Here is a 16,197-nt window from a genome sequence, read left to right as displayed (position 1 = left end):
CCTACTGAGTTCATTTAGTCATTCAACAAATAGTTATTAGACACCTAGTACTTGGCAGGCAGGTTCTAAGCAGCTAGAGATACAGCCAGGATTAAAGCAATCCCTCCCCTCAAGAAGCTTACATCCCAGTGGGGGAAGCAGGAAATACAAGAGAAATATACAACACATGCAGGCCAGGAAGAAACAGTAATGGAAAAAAACAGAAGTCAGGGAGGACGAGGGGGAGTATACAACAAAAGGAGACCAGAGAAAACCGCTCAGATAAAGATGGCATTTGAACAGAGCTTTCTAGAAAATGAAGGGGAGAGAGGAGGCACTATCTGGGAAGCAGATTCCAGAAAGAACAGAAGATGCACAGGCCCTGAAGCAGGGTATGTTTGGCTTGTTCAAAGTACAAGGAATGGCAAGGAAGTCAATGTGGCTTCAGAGAAGCAAGAGAGGGGACAGTGAAGAGAGGGGATCAGGTAAGAAGCTGGAAGCCAGATCAGGTACAGCTTTGTGGACTTTTACTGTAAGTGTTCTTTGATGCCACCTGGGGGTTAGCACCCAGGCAAAAAGAATGAGAGCTTTCAGGGCGCCTGGCTGGCTCCGTAGGAAGAGCATGCAACTCTTGATCTGCGGTAGTGAGTTCGAACCCCACGTTGGGTACAGAGAAATAAAAGAAAAATAAATAAAAACTTTAAAAAAAAAAAGAATGACAGCTTTCAACCAGTATTTAATAATGAATACTGAATGGCAAATATTCAACAATATTTCAAGTTCCATTTTATATCTATCCAACCTCTTTCTAAAAAAGATCGGAGACCATTTGTACAAAAATGAAGGTAATACAAATGAGAAAGTCAAACTAGTTAAGGAGATACAGGACAAAATGATGCCATACAAATGTAGAACACAGGTATGCAGGGCATGTGGGCAAACACAGTTGATAGGAAATGAGCTCTCAATCTAACTGTGAGGTTCCTAGCCATGCAAAAAGGGAAATGTAGCCAGTTAAATCATTCTCATTATCAAAAAGATGGATTCCAATTCCTCTGTTGAGGAAACAAACTTTAAGCTACTCCTAAATTCTAAAAGAAATCTTTCACTTAAAAAAATAAGGAAGACAATATACAATATAGTGAACAAGGTCCTCAACCACCTTCTAAAAACAATAAATTTTACATGGTCATTTAAGTTCCTTCCAGAACAGAACATTAAAACACAACTCAGACCAAGAGACTGTGACTCTGAACATAGTCCAAGCATGAAGCTTTCCAATGACCCATTTTAATCTAAGAATGGAATTTGGGGAAAGTATAGAATGAAATGGATCAAATCATGTTTCATTAATTCCCTCTTCTCAGCAAGCCCTTTGATAGTTCAAGCTGACCAGACAGCAATTCTTTGAAGAGCATCGACAGTACAAGTATTTGGTATTAGAGGGTTAGCAGGGGACTGTCAAATATCATAAGCCAGAAAAGCACGTAGAAAGGTTGCCAACCAATTGTGAAAAATTAACGACCTGTCCAGGGCTCTAGCCTGAGCCTCAGGATCACCTATAGGCAATAACAAACTGTCACTCTGAAAGGATTTTAGGGTATTTTAACAAAGTAATAAGAGTCTCCAGAGTACCACCTGTTATAGACTAAATTGAGACACACCCTCCTACCACTACCAAATTTATTTTGAAGCACTAAGCCCCAATGTCACTATTTGGAGATTAGGGTCTCTAAAGGAGGTCATATGAGATACAATTGCTGTCCTTATAAGCAGAGAAAGAGACACAAAAGAGCCCTTTCTCTCCACACACAGAGGAAAGGCCATTTGAGGACACAGCAAAAAGGTGGCCATCTACAAGCCAAGAAGAGAGGCCTTGCCAGAAACCAACCCTGACTGGTACCTTGATCTTAGACTTCTAGCCTCCAGAACGGTGAGAAAATAGATTTCTGTTTAAGCCACCCAACCTGTGGTTTTGTTATGGCAGCTCAAGCAGACTTATACACCACCCTATAAAACACAGGCAGTATTATTTTGCTTGGCTAAAATCTCAAGGCAGATGTTATTGGTCACGCCCCTTAGCCAGAGCAACACAGATTCTCAGCAAATCCTCAAGAATTAACTGCCTAATACAGCCTCAGATAACTAATTAACCTGCTGTAATATTTAATATAATACACCTGAATTTTGATGACACCTGCAGAACAATTAGCATTAAGTCATGCTATCTGAAAACAGTTAATACGCTTAATTGCCTACTAAGGGCATTCCTTGTTGGTATCCAGTGACCTCTCCTCCAGGAATAATAAAGATTAACAAAACAATTAATGTAAATCCCTTCAAACAACCCAGAAAAACTAAGTAAGGTCCCACATATCCAAAAATCACTTACCAGGAAACTAACAGCTCTACAAAGCTCAATCTACAGTAGGAATCAAATCTCAGTGATATCCTTTCTGGGAAATACTCAAAATAGGCCTCTTACAGAAACCTGAGGTCCCCAAGCCCCTGCATTTTTACTCATCAGGCACCTGAACCTCTCAACCAGTACCACCTTCTCTCGTTTAGGGCAATTCTAATGAATTTTTTTAGTCACATAATGGAAAGAGCATCAGACAAGGGGTCATCTTTATTTACAAAATATTCTAACACGTTATCATAAGGCAAAAATTGAGTATTTTTAAGCCCAAATACAAAAGGGTTAACTAGTTTCAGACCATCACTCCAAGTAGGAAAAAAACTATTAGCTTATTGAGCTCTCTAGAATAGTCCTTTTTGTTACTGATGCCAACACAGAAACAAAAAGTCTAGAGCATACATGATTCTTGAAAACGTGAATCCATTTTCTTTACCAAACTGCTTTTAGATTACACTATTAGATCTATTTAGCCCTTATTTCCAAAGTGTGAGAGTCAGATTTTCTTTTCCTTTAAAGCGTGAAACAGCCAACCTAAGAAATGCCTGACAGGAACATGTCAGAAGCGTAACTAAAGACAGGTCTAGGGGCACCTGAGTGGCTCAGTCAGTTATGGGTCTACCTTTGGCTCAGGTCATGATCCCAGGGTCCTGACTCCCTGCTCAGCGGGGAGTCTGCCCCCGCCCCCCCCCCCCCCGTCCTTCTCATGTGCACGTGTACCTGCCTGCGCGTTCTCACTCAAATAAAAAAAATTTTTAAAAAAGACAGTTCTAGGTATGAGTGCAAATCCACACTAAGGAGAAGGAAAAGAGATCACCAAGAATATAAACGCTAACAAGTTGAGAAGGGTCGTCAAAACCTAGTCTACTAAGCAGAGCACTTTGTAGATGATGATTCATCTACAAATGCTTCCAATGAATTATAAAAAAAAGAGACCCTCATAATTCTAAGTTTGCATGAAAAAAAAATCACACATTAAATGAGATGTGTATCACTATATAATCACCTAAGACATGGCTTCAAAGCATAACCGAATCTACATTACACTTTTTAATCCGATTTTATTATATTCAATTATACACTGCGACTGCTTGTTTCTTAATTATGCCTTATTAGATCCCACAAAATACAAGATAATCCTGTCCCAACTGATAACAATTCATGATGACAAGTCCCTCTGAAAAACTTTTCTGATGCATAAAAACAACATCCCTTAATTCAATACAAAGATTCATTTAATATCAAGTGACAGTAAACAATTTCTGCTTTAAAGTCAATTGAAAATTCACTGGTGTCTTGCTTCAGACAGCACTTAGGGCCAATTACTACACCCAACACATGCAGCTTTTCAGTATTTCAATTAACTCAGTCATACAAAATACTTCTGGGGACCAAAAGCTCTAAGTCTTCTAACCAACAGAGAAGGCCATTATCTAAAATTAAGTAAAATCAGCCTCACTACAACATAAAACTGAGTCCAGGATTGACAGATTGACAATTTAAACTCTACCCCCTACTCTTCCTTAACTGAGACTACCTCTTTTCCCACTTCCACTTGAAGCTCCACATCCTCCTTAAAGCCTTCTCCAGAGTGATCTTATTTTTCATCTCCAGGGGAATGTTTTAGTTACTACAACACATTATGGCATTTGGTCATTTTAAAGGTGTAGGCTACTTCCTAATGTGGAGTTTCCAGTAAGTGCCTCAGAAATCCCGTTTTAGAAGACATTGGTAGCTGTTGCATGGTACTAGGTTATCTTGGAAATTCTGGATCCCACACAAATTGAAGCATAAGTTTCTTAACTGCAGACATCCAGGAGACTTTAATATGTTTGTGTGCCAGGTGTCCTGGGAGGAAAGGCAGAAGCTGGGTGGACAAGACATGAAGATTATGTAGTATTTCTTAGATTTATTCATCTATAGACCCTTGTAATTACCACCCCCTTCCCTCTCCCCAGTCCATAAACACACATGTACATTTTCACGGCAATTTTCAAACACGTCCAAAAACTGAGACTCCTCAAATAACCCAGCTTCAACAATTATCAACACATCCCAATCTTGTTTCATCTATACCCTAACTTGAACATACACCCCCAGTTATTTTGAAGCAAATACTAGACATGATATTTTTATCAGTATATATTTCACTATGTACCTCTTAAAAGAAAATAGTCTTAATGCCAGTATAATTTATAGTGTTATATCGGTTTCAGGTGTCCAATACAGTGATTCAACCACTCTATACATGACTCAGTGCTCATCACAGTAAGTGTACTCTTAATCCCCATCACCTATTTCACACATCCCCCCACCCACTTGGGCTCTGGCAACCACCTGTTCTCTATAGTTAAAAGTCTTTTTCTTTATTCATTTGTTTTGTTACTTAAATTAAGAATATTTTGTAAAAACAGCCATTATCTCGGCTTTAAAAAGTTAATGCTAATTGGTTTATTTCCCCAACTAAATTATTTCCTAAGGGCTACTCAAACTCTAACTTGCATTCAAATCACCTGGTAATCCTGTTAAACTGCAGATTCTGCTCAGGTGAGCCAGGTGGTGACTGAGTCTGCCCCCCCCCACCCTTTTTTTAAGATTCTACATTTCTAGCAAGCTCTCAAGTAGTATTTTAAGTATAAAATGATGTCTCCCATAATATTTAGCACAATGATAGGCACCAAATTTTAAATGGAAAAACCCTTTTTGAATTATATGCCACTTTATTTTTTGCAAGGGCTTTATAAAAATTTTTTTAAATAAATGGTCAGAAAAGGTTCTAAGGAACTTAAAATATTAAGTTTTCCTACCATGTCAAATGATGCACAAGAACTTTCCTGTTAAATGGTGAGTTTCCGTGTTTTTCAAGGCGAAATTCCCAACACATAAAGGACTGGCTACTAAAAAGACCAGAACTCATTTCACGGCTTGAAAGCAGTTAAAAATGTAAGTAGCAGCAGAGGAGAAGACCAGAGGGAGCAGGGCTCACCACTGCAAACTGAAAAATGCAAGCACAGACTGGAAACCTCCAAATGCAAGCAAAAACAAAAAAGCAAAACAAAACCACCACCAACAAAAATAATCTAAATGCTGTGCCGCCCAAAGAAAACCAATTACCAGCTCTACGAGAGCTCGGGCTACAGTGAACAATACTATCACTGGCAAACAAACAAAAACAATATTTTTAAAAATAAAGAAATACATAAACAGATGCAAAATAGTTCCAAAGCACTTCTAGGAGTTCTGAAGGAAAAGTTCCCAGAAAAATACTATATGAAGTGGAAGTGTTTAACTGTTTAATTAAATACTCGGCAAAATCAGAAAGGTCACTAGGGCCGAGATACCTCATGCCGTACCTTTATACAGCACATCTGATTACCTTATTCTTCCTTCTGCACTTATGCAACTGATGAAATCTGACCAATGGAAATGAATCTTTAAAGATACTTTTCAAAATATGAAGCACTGACAGACTTCCACTTCTGGTCTTGATGAAATAACTGGGACTGGATTTGTCCCAGCATCTGAACGTAAAAACAACCCCCCCCCCAAAAAAAAAAAGATTTTGAAATCTTAAACATTAAGGCAGTTAGAGTTTGCAGGGCAGGTGATGGAGAGGAAAGAGAACTACAGAGCACTCTGGAGACCTGTAGAAGGGCTCCCTTCAAGCTTCAGCACACTATCATCAGCGTGTGCCTGAGAGAAAACTACTCAAGGCCACGAAAAGAACCACCAGTAAGGATTAGGGGCATAATTATCTGAACTCACACACAGCCAGAGGGGAAAATCTCATGGTTCACACAGCATTGGGGTGGAGTACTCAAAAGGATTTTGCCATAGTAGGGAAACAAAATTGGCCCTACACCAAATGTGGCTCTGCCCCCATGAGCAAAATTTAAAATAAGACCTGAAAGGACCACAGTTTCCAAGTAACTTAACAAATCCTAGAACAAAATTCAGGAATATTTACAAGAAAACAAAGACATCCTCTATCAGTATCCAATAAGGTAAAATTCAGAATATCTAGTATCCAAAACGTATGTAAGGCATGTAAAAAAGGGGGAACAGATATTAATCAACTGAAACTAAATCCAAACATGACACAAGACAAAATTAGTAAACAAGAACATGAAAATTATATCTGTATTTCATAGTCCAAGAAGCTATAGGAAAGACTGAAGGTGCAAGGAGAACTATTAAAGATTTTTTCTTAAAGGACCCAAAGCAAACTAGAGCTCAAAACCACAATCTAATAAAAACTACATTACATAGGATTAACAACAGATTGGGAATTGCAGAAAAGATTAATGAATTTGAAGACATGGTAATAATAGACTGGGGGAAAAACATCAGCATTCAGTAAGGTGTGGGACTTGAAGTGATTAAAGTACTTCGATAAATCTGACCAATAATATGTAAGACTTACACACTGAAATCTATTTTAAAAATTGCCAAGAAAAATTAAAGAATTAAATGAAGAGATACACCTGTTCAGGGATAAGAAGACTCAATACGGCTAAGATGTCAATTCTCCCATATTAATCTGTACATTCAATGCAATCCCAACCAAAATCCCAGAAGGTTTTACCACAGAAACTGAATAATTCAAAAACTGATATGGGAAAATAAATAAAATAAAATAAAATAAAATTGATGTGGGAATGCAAAGGACCTAGAACAGCCAAAATAACTTTTGTTTTTTTAAGTAGGCTCCACGGAGCCCAATGTAGGGCCTGAACTCACAACCCTGAGATCAAGACCTGAGCCAAAATCAAGAGTCAGACACTCAACCAACTGAGCGACCCCAGCACCCCATTCAAAATAACTTTTAAAAAGTAAGGTACAGATGGAGAGCACACACTGTCTTCAAGACTTCTAAAAACAATAATCAAGACTGTGTGGTAATGTCATCAAGGTAAACAGATGAGTGAAACAGACTAGAGAATCAAGAAACAGACGCACATCGGTCAACTGATTTTTGACAGATATGCAAAAGAAATTCAGCGAAGCAAGCATAATCTGTTTAATGAATGGTGTTGGAACAACAGGATACCCTTGCACAGAAAAATGAACTGGAAAAAAAAGGACAGGGATGCTGTAAGTGTTCGTCTCTATCCTGATGTGGGATCAAGCCATATACTTAATATATATGCACTTTACGTATGTATACCTCAAAAAGGGAAACAAATAAAGTCAGCACATAAGTTAGCATATAGAGCCTGGCTGGGTCAGTCAGTAGAGCGTGCAACTCTTGATCTTGGGGTTGTGAGTTCGAGCCCTACACTGGGGGTAGAGATTACTTAAAAATAAGTTAGCACATAGAGTAAGCTCCTATATTTATTTAAAAAATAATATTTTTTTGTTTGAAATAAAAAAATTTCTATCTATCCATCCAACATTTCGTACATACACACACAGCAACGTCTGGAATTAGGTTCAGCTAATATCAATGACAGTAACTTACAAAGGATAAAATTTGGAATAATCACATCTTCCAGCATTTCCATTGTTTGAATTCCTTATAATGAATGTGTATTATTTTTATAACAGTACAGTTACTTTTTTTAAAACTGGAAGCAAAGTTATTAACAGTGTTTAATTCTGGGTGAGAATATGAGAGTTTATATTTTCTTCTCTGTAATTTTCTATATTTTTTAATTCCCCCACTTAAAAAATATTTATGTAACTCCAGAGTATATAGCAACATGAAAATATTTTGTTATGCTAAAAACATGTTGTTTGTTATAATTACAACTACTAAACTTCTGTATGTACCTAGACAAGATCCACACAAAAACCTTAAAAAGGAAAATAGGTAATATTTGGGAAATGAGTTTGTTGGACTTGTGTCTTTTTTATGACTTTTTTTTAACAAGTTTTTGTGATACAAAAATGGGGAAGTTGCAATGACAAGTGTGCACAGGAAGAGAACAAAACACATGGAATGTTGTTGAAGAGCCCACATATGTCCAACAATGGAGAACAGAGGTCATCTTTTCCATAAATGGTGCTGGGACAACTGAACATCCACCTGCAAAGAAATGAATCTAGACACAGATCGTATAGCCTTCACAAAAATTAACTTGAACTGGATAACAGTCCTAAGTACAAGACAAAATATGAAACTCCCAGAAGTTACCACTGAAGAAAATTTAGGTGATCTTGGATATGGCACAGACTTTTTAGATTACAACGCCAAAGATATGACCCATGACAGAAATCATTGATGAGTGGGACTTCATTAATATGACAAACTTCTGCTCTGGGAAAGACTCTGTCAAGAGAATAAGACAAGCCACAGACCGGGAGAAAAGATTTGCAACACGCATATATCTACATACATCCAGCTATAACACACAACTAAATGACAGGGAGACAAATACTCTCCTCTTACTCACAACTGACTTAATAAAGACAATCATCAAAAACATCCAGTTTCTGGCCAGGGCTTGGGAAAACAGGTGAGCGAATACACCACTTGCGGGAGTGAAAATGACCATCTTTCTGGAGGACATTTTGACTGTCAAAATACAAAATGTGAAGATACTCAGATGCAGCTATTCCCCTGTCACTGCCATGATTTTACACCACAGGTCTACTCCCCGATGTATATGAACACTCACTTTGTTTTAACAGAAGATTTAAAAAAAAAACTTAAGTGTTTGTTATAAAAGGGGTGGGAGAAGGACCACCAATTAATTAGATTATGGTGTATCCATATGACAGAATGCCACATAGCCACTACAAAGATTGAGATAGATCAGTATGTGCTGCTAGAAAAAATCTCCAAAATAAAGAAAAACAAGCAAATGAACAAAGGGTCAAAAATATACATAGTATGTTCCCATTTGTTTAAAGAACATATAATTTTAATGAATCTTCCTTAAATGTATATAAATTCATAAGTTATATTAAATATTAAAGAATATATATCTGGTTTAAAGATTATATATTCACACATACTTTAATACAGTTTTCTATTTCTCTCAAGGAACCAAAAGCACGTCAGGAAGGAGATGAACAGGGTGAAAAGTCTTCATTTTTTATTTTGTTCCTCTTGAAATACTTGAATTTTCTAAACATATAACTAACTTTTAAAAATTATAAATGTGATTTTAATGGCAAAAAGGGTTATGTAGGCAAAGAGATCCAAGGCCTTTCAATTTGCTGGTTTATAAACTTTCTGTCTTCAACCTAATAAATGTTTTATACTTTGTTTATATTTTATGTTTTACATGCACACGTAAGCATACATATATTTAAATCTAGCTTCTGTGGCTGACTCTCAAATTATCATTAATTACCATCTTAATTCAGCTGCACGAGGTTTCTTGGTTACAACGTGAACATTCTGACAACTGGAATCAAACATTCAAGCCAAACTGAAAAGGATATTTCTGACAGAAAATTAACATCATATCCTGGGTGCTATCTGGTGAACATTACAATCAAGTTTCTAACCAGAGAAGCAGCAGATCCTGAAAAGGAAGAAATGAACACCTATGTGTGTTCTCTATGCCAAACTGTGTTAGCCCCTCCTATACATCTTGATTTTCCCCCCAAACCATAGATCATATTATTATCCCACTTTACAAAGGAGGGACTAGACACAGTGGTCTGAAACAACTGGGTAACACAATCCAGTAAGCTTCTACTAACTATACCTCAACTCCCACCAAACACTGTGACCATACCTATCCACTGTAAGTAGTGGCTTGAAAAAAACCTGACCTATCACCCAACAACACACCTCTCTGCCTCAAAGCCTTCAGGAAATCCCAATGTTAAAAATTACACATGGGGTTAGAAACTAAAACATGAATTCCCAAGATACTAATTCTTCATGTTTAGCAGGAAGAAAGGGGGAATTATTTTGCCCCTTCTATCCACATAGGTTGTCAGATGTCCTAGGACTTCGAGAAGAAAAAAGTGTTTAGTCTCCAGACAGCCTGGCAGTCATTTTCAAACAGTACTGCATTCCCAGTGCCAAGATGCCTCAGGGTACAAAGAGAGAACTGGAAACCCGAAAAACCATAACGAGACAGGCTCAGATGAAGAGAAGAGGTGTTACTGGAAACAACACTAACCGCCTAACACAACTTCAGGGACTCTCCTCCAAACAGAGTGACCATGTTCCTTTCTGCCACAAACTGTGTCATGGACCTCAAAGCTGTTTGTTCAAAGCCCTGATCAAAGCCTGGAACCCTTCGACAAAGCCTGCTTTGAATTAAATATGGGGCTGACCAAAACACTCTCTGAGGAGGAAGGGAATTTAACAGGTGTCTACAATAAAGGATTTTCTAAGTTTTTGAAATTCCAACTTCTGTGAAGACATGAAAGTTGATGAAAACGTGAGCCTTCAACCGCCTTCAAACCTCCTTGACATCTGTAACCAGAGTCTGTCTACAAAAGCTCTACTCTGAGGTTTCAATAAGGTTGCCTAAAGTCACAGCCAAAGTTTGTCTTCCCAATTAAATGGTCTATTAAAGGCCAACTTATAAAGAGAAGAGAGTCAACATTTAATTGGAAAGCAAATCACCTAACAGTAAGTGGTAGACACATTTCCCAATTAAAAATCTGACAAGAACTCACAAAAATAAAACAGCATCTCCAAAATGCCATCTTGCTTATTCCTCATTTAGAAAGGCTGCCTGCTCCGATTTCACACCAAACAAAAGGTTAGGGAGGGGGAAAATCAATAGAAAAGTAGGAAAATGCTGTGTGTGTGCGCGCACACGTGTAAAACTGTCCAAATTTACATCAGCAGGTGATCGAAACTCTGTCCACCCAACTAGTTCCTTTTTAAAGGGCCAGTGGCAAGACTTCAAACCAAAAGCAGTTAGCAGTGGCCTCCGACAGACTTGGTCCCAAGCACTGTCCATCTCCTCATCAAAACCCCACTTCCCAGCGTGAGGACCTCTTCTGCAATACCCCAGGAGTCCACCCTTTGAAACATCTGATTGTCCGGAAATATTTTTATTCAATACTTTTTTTTTTTTTTTAAAGATTTTATTTATTTATTTGAGAGAGAGAGTGAGAGAGAGAGAGAGCACAAGAGGGGGGAGCGGGAGAGGGAGAAGCAGACTCCCTGCTGAGCAGGGAGCCCGATGTGGAACTCGATCCCGGGACTCCAGGATCATGACCTGAGCCGAAGGCAGTCGCTTAACCAACTGAGCCACCCAGGCGCCCTATTCAATACTTTTTAAATGGTTAAGAATTTCATTTATGAGTCTCAAGGTACTTAAATACCCATCAACCAAATGCAACATTTTCACTACTATACTAGACTTCTTGAAACTGTTTTGATTTTTAAATTCTTGAAAGTGATGGACAATCACACTAGCAAAATAGTCATTATTTAACTATTTGGTACCACAGCTGGAAAGAGTGACGAGATATGGCTAGTACCCATGGTTATACCTACTGTGCCCTTAGGTAGAACCCTTATCCACCTGTTGTTTTCTCACTCGGTGTTAAAAGATGACTAACAATACTGTTTCAAGTTACAGAAATAGCTTTAAATATATATGATGTGTTATGCTAGCACATAATAAGGTATAGAAATGACTTTTTTAAAAAGATTTATTTATTTATTTATTTATTTGAGAGAGAGAGGGAGAGAGCACGCGTGCATGCATGTGCACACCAGCGGGAGGAGAGAGAATCTCAAGCAGATTCCCCACTGAGCATAGACTCACAACCGAGATCACAACCTGAGCCGAAACCAAGAGTCGGACCTTAACCAACCGAGCCATCCAGGCACCCCCAGAAATGACATTTTTAACGTATCTGAGCAAACGAACCAAAGGAGAATTTTTAATATTCACTATTCAAAAAAGAAAGCAACAGCTCAGTGATATAAGAAGATAAATAAAGCTAAACTAATCAAACTTTTCAAAAGATTATCACTGACAAGTCACTTAAATGACAGGTCCAAGGAAACAGAAAAGAGAACTGGCATGTATCAGATATATATCTTCAAGGAAGCTCAGAATTTATAAACATGAGCCTAAAATGGGTTCAGGAAAGCTTTGGTCTATGAGAGAGAATCTGAAAAGAGGTTAAGGAGAAGAGGAGTTAATCCAAGTTTTACATGAGGAATTAAGAATCAGGAATACAATGTTGCAAGAAGGGGTAACACAAAGAATACAAACTGAACAGAGAGACAAAGAGGCAACTTCAGAGTGACAGAACAATTTACTAACAAGAAATACACATTCCCCATTCTTTTTTTCCCTCAGTTTTAGTGGGTGTAATTGACATATAACACCATAGTCCTTTAAGGTGTACAACATGGTTTAATATATTGTGTATATTGCAAAATGATTACAATAAGGTTAGTTAACAAGCATCCATCTCACCTAGTTACAATTTCTTTTTCTTGTAATGAGAACCTTTAAGATCTACTCTCTTAGCAACTACATTCCCCATTCTATTCTCCTCTGAAGTACTCTCCCCTGTTTCTCCCCACCCAAACACCAAAGTAATACTACCATCCTCCTCTCATTAACTGCCACTGTTCATGAAATTTAAACCATTGCATATGTTCAAAAGCACATCAGGGAGGAAACAACAAGGGGAGAGAGCTGGCAACACTCTCACGCCAACCCAACAATTTTCCTGTGACTCAAACAAATATTGAAAAATAAACATTAACACTCGAGAAGCAACATCATCCAGTCTTAAATAAGGTCATATGGAACCATGAACTCTTATCCTTACTAAACATGCCCAGGATGCTAGATCTGGACACTCCATTATACCATGCTAGTTAACAGATGTAATGAAAGTATTATTCAAGTGGTCTGAGGTGGTCAAGAATAAGGAAGAAAAATGGAAAACATTAATACACAACAAAATTCAGCATAAAAATTGTGTAGGCCTAAATCATGGTGATACGTGAAGGTAATATAGATGGGCATAAGAGATGGGTGAATGACCACAAAATCATATTCCACACCATCCAGTGGGAGAGTCCCCCTGAAGAACAAAGGAACAGTCAACCAAAGGCAATGTATTTCTGAATCAGCATCAGTTAAAAACAAAAAAACAAAAACAAACAAACAAACAAAAACCCTTTAGTTTGGTTTTTATGCTTTTTTCAAATGTAGGGCATTTAGAATGAATGTAATAGCCATTTAAGAAAACTGATACACAGCAGAAAAGAAATGGGTAAAGCCTACAGAATCGTAAGTGCACAGCTGAAATGGTACATTTATATACATGTGTTACCTTCCCTAACCCCCACTCCACTTAACCACTCCTTCTTCTGGATTCCCATATTTCACTCATCTCTGTTTTTAGACTTATGTCATAGTTTTTACTTCCATATTTTCTCTCTCAAGTGAACTATACTCTCAGGGGTAACATCACATCTGATTCGTCTTTGCAAAACTCAGGGCATCCACTCATTTGTTCAACAAATATTTATTAAGTATGTATTAAGTCCCAGGCACCATACTACAAACTGGCACTAAATACATAGTTTAAGTGAATGTTGACTATAAGACAGAAAAAATAAACAAGTTCAAAAAAGAATCCAAATAAATTCATGTATTATAACTCCACAAAGGATTAAGATGGGACGCTACCAATATTCTAGTTGGAATTTTAGTATCATCTATGCTGCTTGTATTGTCACAAGAATGTGGGTCCACACTAGACCAGCGTTCCCTTTGCATGGCCTACCAAGTTTATTAAGCATTTCCACACAGAGAATTATCATCTTAGATCTTTAAAAAAAAACAAAAACAAAAACCCCACTTAGTAATAATGATTTCATGACTTTAAACTGGAGGCCCCTAAATAACACCCATGAGATGGGTCTTTATCAGTCCATGAGTGGTAGATTGCTTTAAAATTCCATCTATTCATACCTTCAAGCCCCTACTACCTACCAGCTACTGTTGAGGCTGGGTTTTAGACAAATCATCAAGACATTGCAGGAGCCCTCCTAGAACTCAACTGCAAGTTTAGCATGGGGTGGGGGGGTCAGGAGGATGGGGTTTTACTTTATGAAAAATACCTGAGTTGAAATTCAAATGTCAACAACGTAAAAACGTGTTATAATACATTTTATTCAGGTTGTTGTAATCACTTCCTGTATCATCCTTAATGATGTCTGAAAGGATTCCCTCACCTTTAATTTATTTCACATTTTTAAAAAAAGGAGCCCCTAAAAGGTCCACCACTCCCACTCCCACCATATATATTCTGGGAAAATAACATGCATAGAAGATAACTCGAAATTTGTTTTGTTTTGAAGGAACAGACCGGGATAGGAAGGCAGAACAAAAATCGAGAACGACTGTACGCCTTCCAACCCACAGCCCTTCTACAAGCTCACTACAGACTCTTGTATTGGAGGCTGTGGCCATTCACAGGTGGCTGGAGGTGTCCGAAGTGTGAGAACACAATCTGCAACTCGTGACAGTAGTCCCCGGACTTCAGGGCCTTACACCCAGAAATCCAGGAAACAAGGCGCCTTCCCCAAGTGAGCGCGGCCGAAGGCAATCCATAAATAAACGCTGTACGAATAAATGAACACACCTGGCTTTCTCTACCAAGCCCCAAACAGCGTGCTTCCAGGGCCCAGGGACCTAATGGAAAGCTCAGGTCCCAAAGAAAAGATAGCGAGGCGGGGCTCCTCCCTCTAGCCCAACCCCAGACGAAAAGGGGGAACTGCGGGGGCCCTTCGGAGGGGCTGGGGGGGAGGCAAGGAGGAAGGGGGAGGGGTCGGCAGGGTGGAACCCAGCTAACCCTTCTCCCTTCCAAAGCGGAGGTCGAGCCGCTGCCCGCTGCCCCCTGTCCCCTGACCCTGCCTCCTGCCTCCCTCACCTGATCACAGAGATGAGCAGCCCCGAGGGGTCTTTGCTTTTGCTGACTGTGCTTCTGTATTTCCCACCAGCTGCTTCTGCCGCCATCTTGGTACCGGGCGGAGGGGGAGAACCGGTGGGCAAGAAGGGCCAGAGCGAACGTAAACTCTGTAATTGACCTCTCTGGGAAGTAACCAATGGAAGAAGAGAAATTCAGAGACGTGAAACTGGACAGTCCAATCGCTGAAGTAAGGAGGCGGGACCGAGGCAGCAAGTTTCAAGGTCCCGCACGCCCTCTAAGCACTCTGGGAATTGTAGTTTTCTTCCCTGAAACTACACAGGAAACTAAACCGGTAGCAACTTGGTGAAGTCTCCTAATGACTGTCTGATTTGTATTTACTCTGATCTGATGTGGGTTTGTTTTTTTTTTCCAGTTTTCTTGTTTTTAGATTTTTATCATGTTTTTAATCAAATTTATCTTACAATGCCAAAAAGTGTATATAGGGGCATGTATTTACATGGGGGGGTATGTCTATGAGCAAAATTTTACTTTAAAACACAAATGGTTTAATAAACAAACAATTTAATACTGCGTCGGGGTTTCATAGGTAGCAAAGCAGCTCCCTCGTTGCAATCTCTTAAAAATCAGCCCTTGACACACACAAAAAAGAAAAATTTTAAATAAGTAAATAAATAAAAACAATTCAATAAAATGCGAAAATAAGACACAGAAATGCTTATTCTCTAAAACTAAATGTTTCTACATTCGTTTTATGTGTGAGTTCAGTTATCTTCCAGTGTGGCTGTATTTCCAGATAATCCTAAAAAAATACCTGCAAAAACACGCAAATTGGATATTGACATAAAGACCAAAAAGCTAAACCGACCAAATTGCAGATTTTTTTCCTTCCCAAGCTAAATAAAATATACATAGTAATAATTTTACTTGTGCTTTATTAATATTTTTACTGGTAGGTTTTTATATTTCTT

The 16,197-nt window shown here is 38.4% G+C and overlaps 1 protein-coding gene across 3 annotated transcripts in view; it reads right to left on the bottom strand.

Annotated features, from left to right (window-relative positions):
- The window catches only part of EXOC4 (exocyst complex component 4), a 729,394-nt gene extending 714,010 nt beyond the window's left edge, over window positions 1-15,384 (bottom strand). For all 3 annotated transcript variants that reach the window (XM_036091687.2, XM_078059577.1, XM_078059578.1), the window contains exon 1: window positions 15,230-15,384. In XM_036091687.2, coding sequence (XP_035947580.2) covers window positions 15,230-15,315 — 86 coding nt within the window. In that variant the 5' untranslated portion in view covers window positions 15,316-15,384. The remainder of the gene's footprint in view (window positions 1-15,229) is intronic.
- Between the last annotated feature and the right edge of the window lie 813 nt (window positions 15,385-16,197).

This window comes from Halichoerus grypus, chromosome 12 (genome assembly GCF_964656455.1).
Source record: "Halichoerus grypus chromosome 12, mHalGry1.hap1.1, whole genome shotgun sequence".
Lineage (NCBI taxonomy): Eukaryota > Metazoa > Chordata > Mammalia > Carnivora > Phocidae > Halichoerus > Halichoerus grypus.
This window is presented reverse-complemented; position numbering and strand designations above follow the sequence as displayed.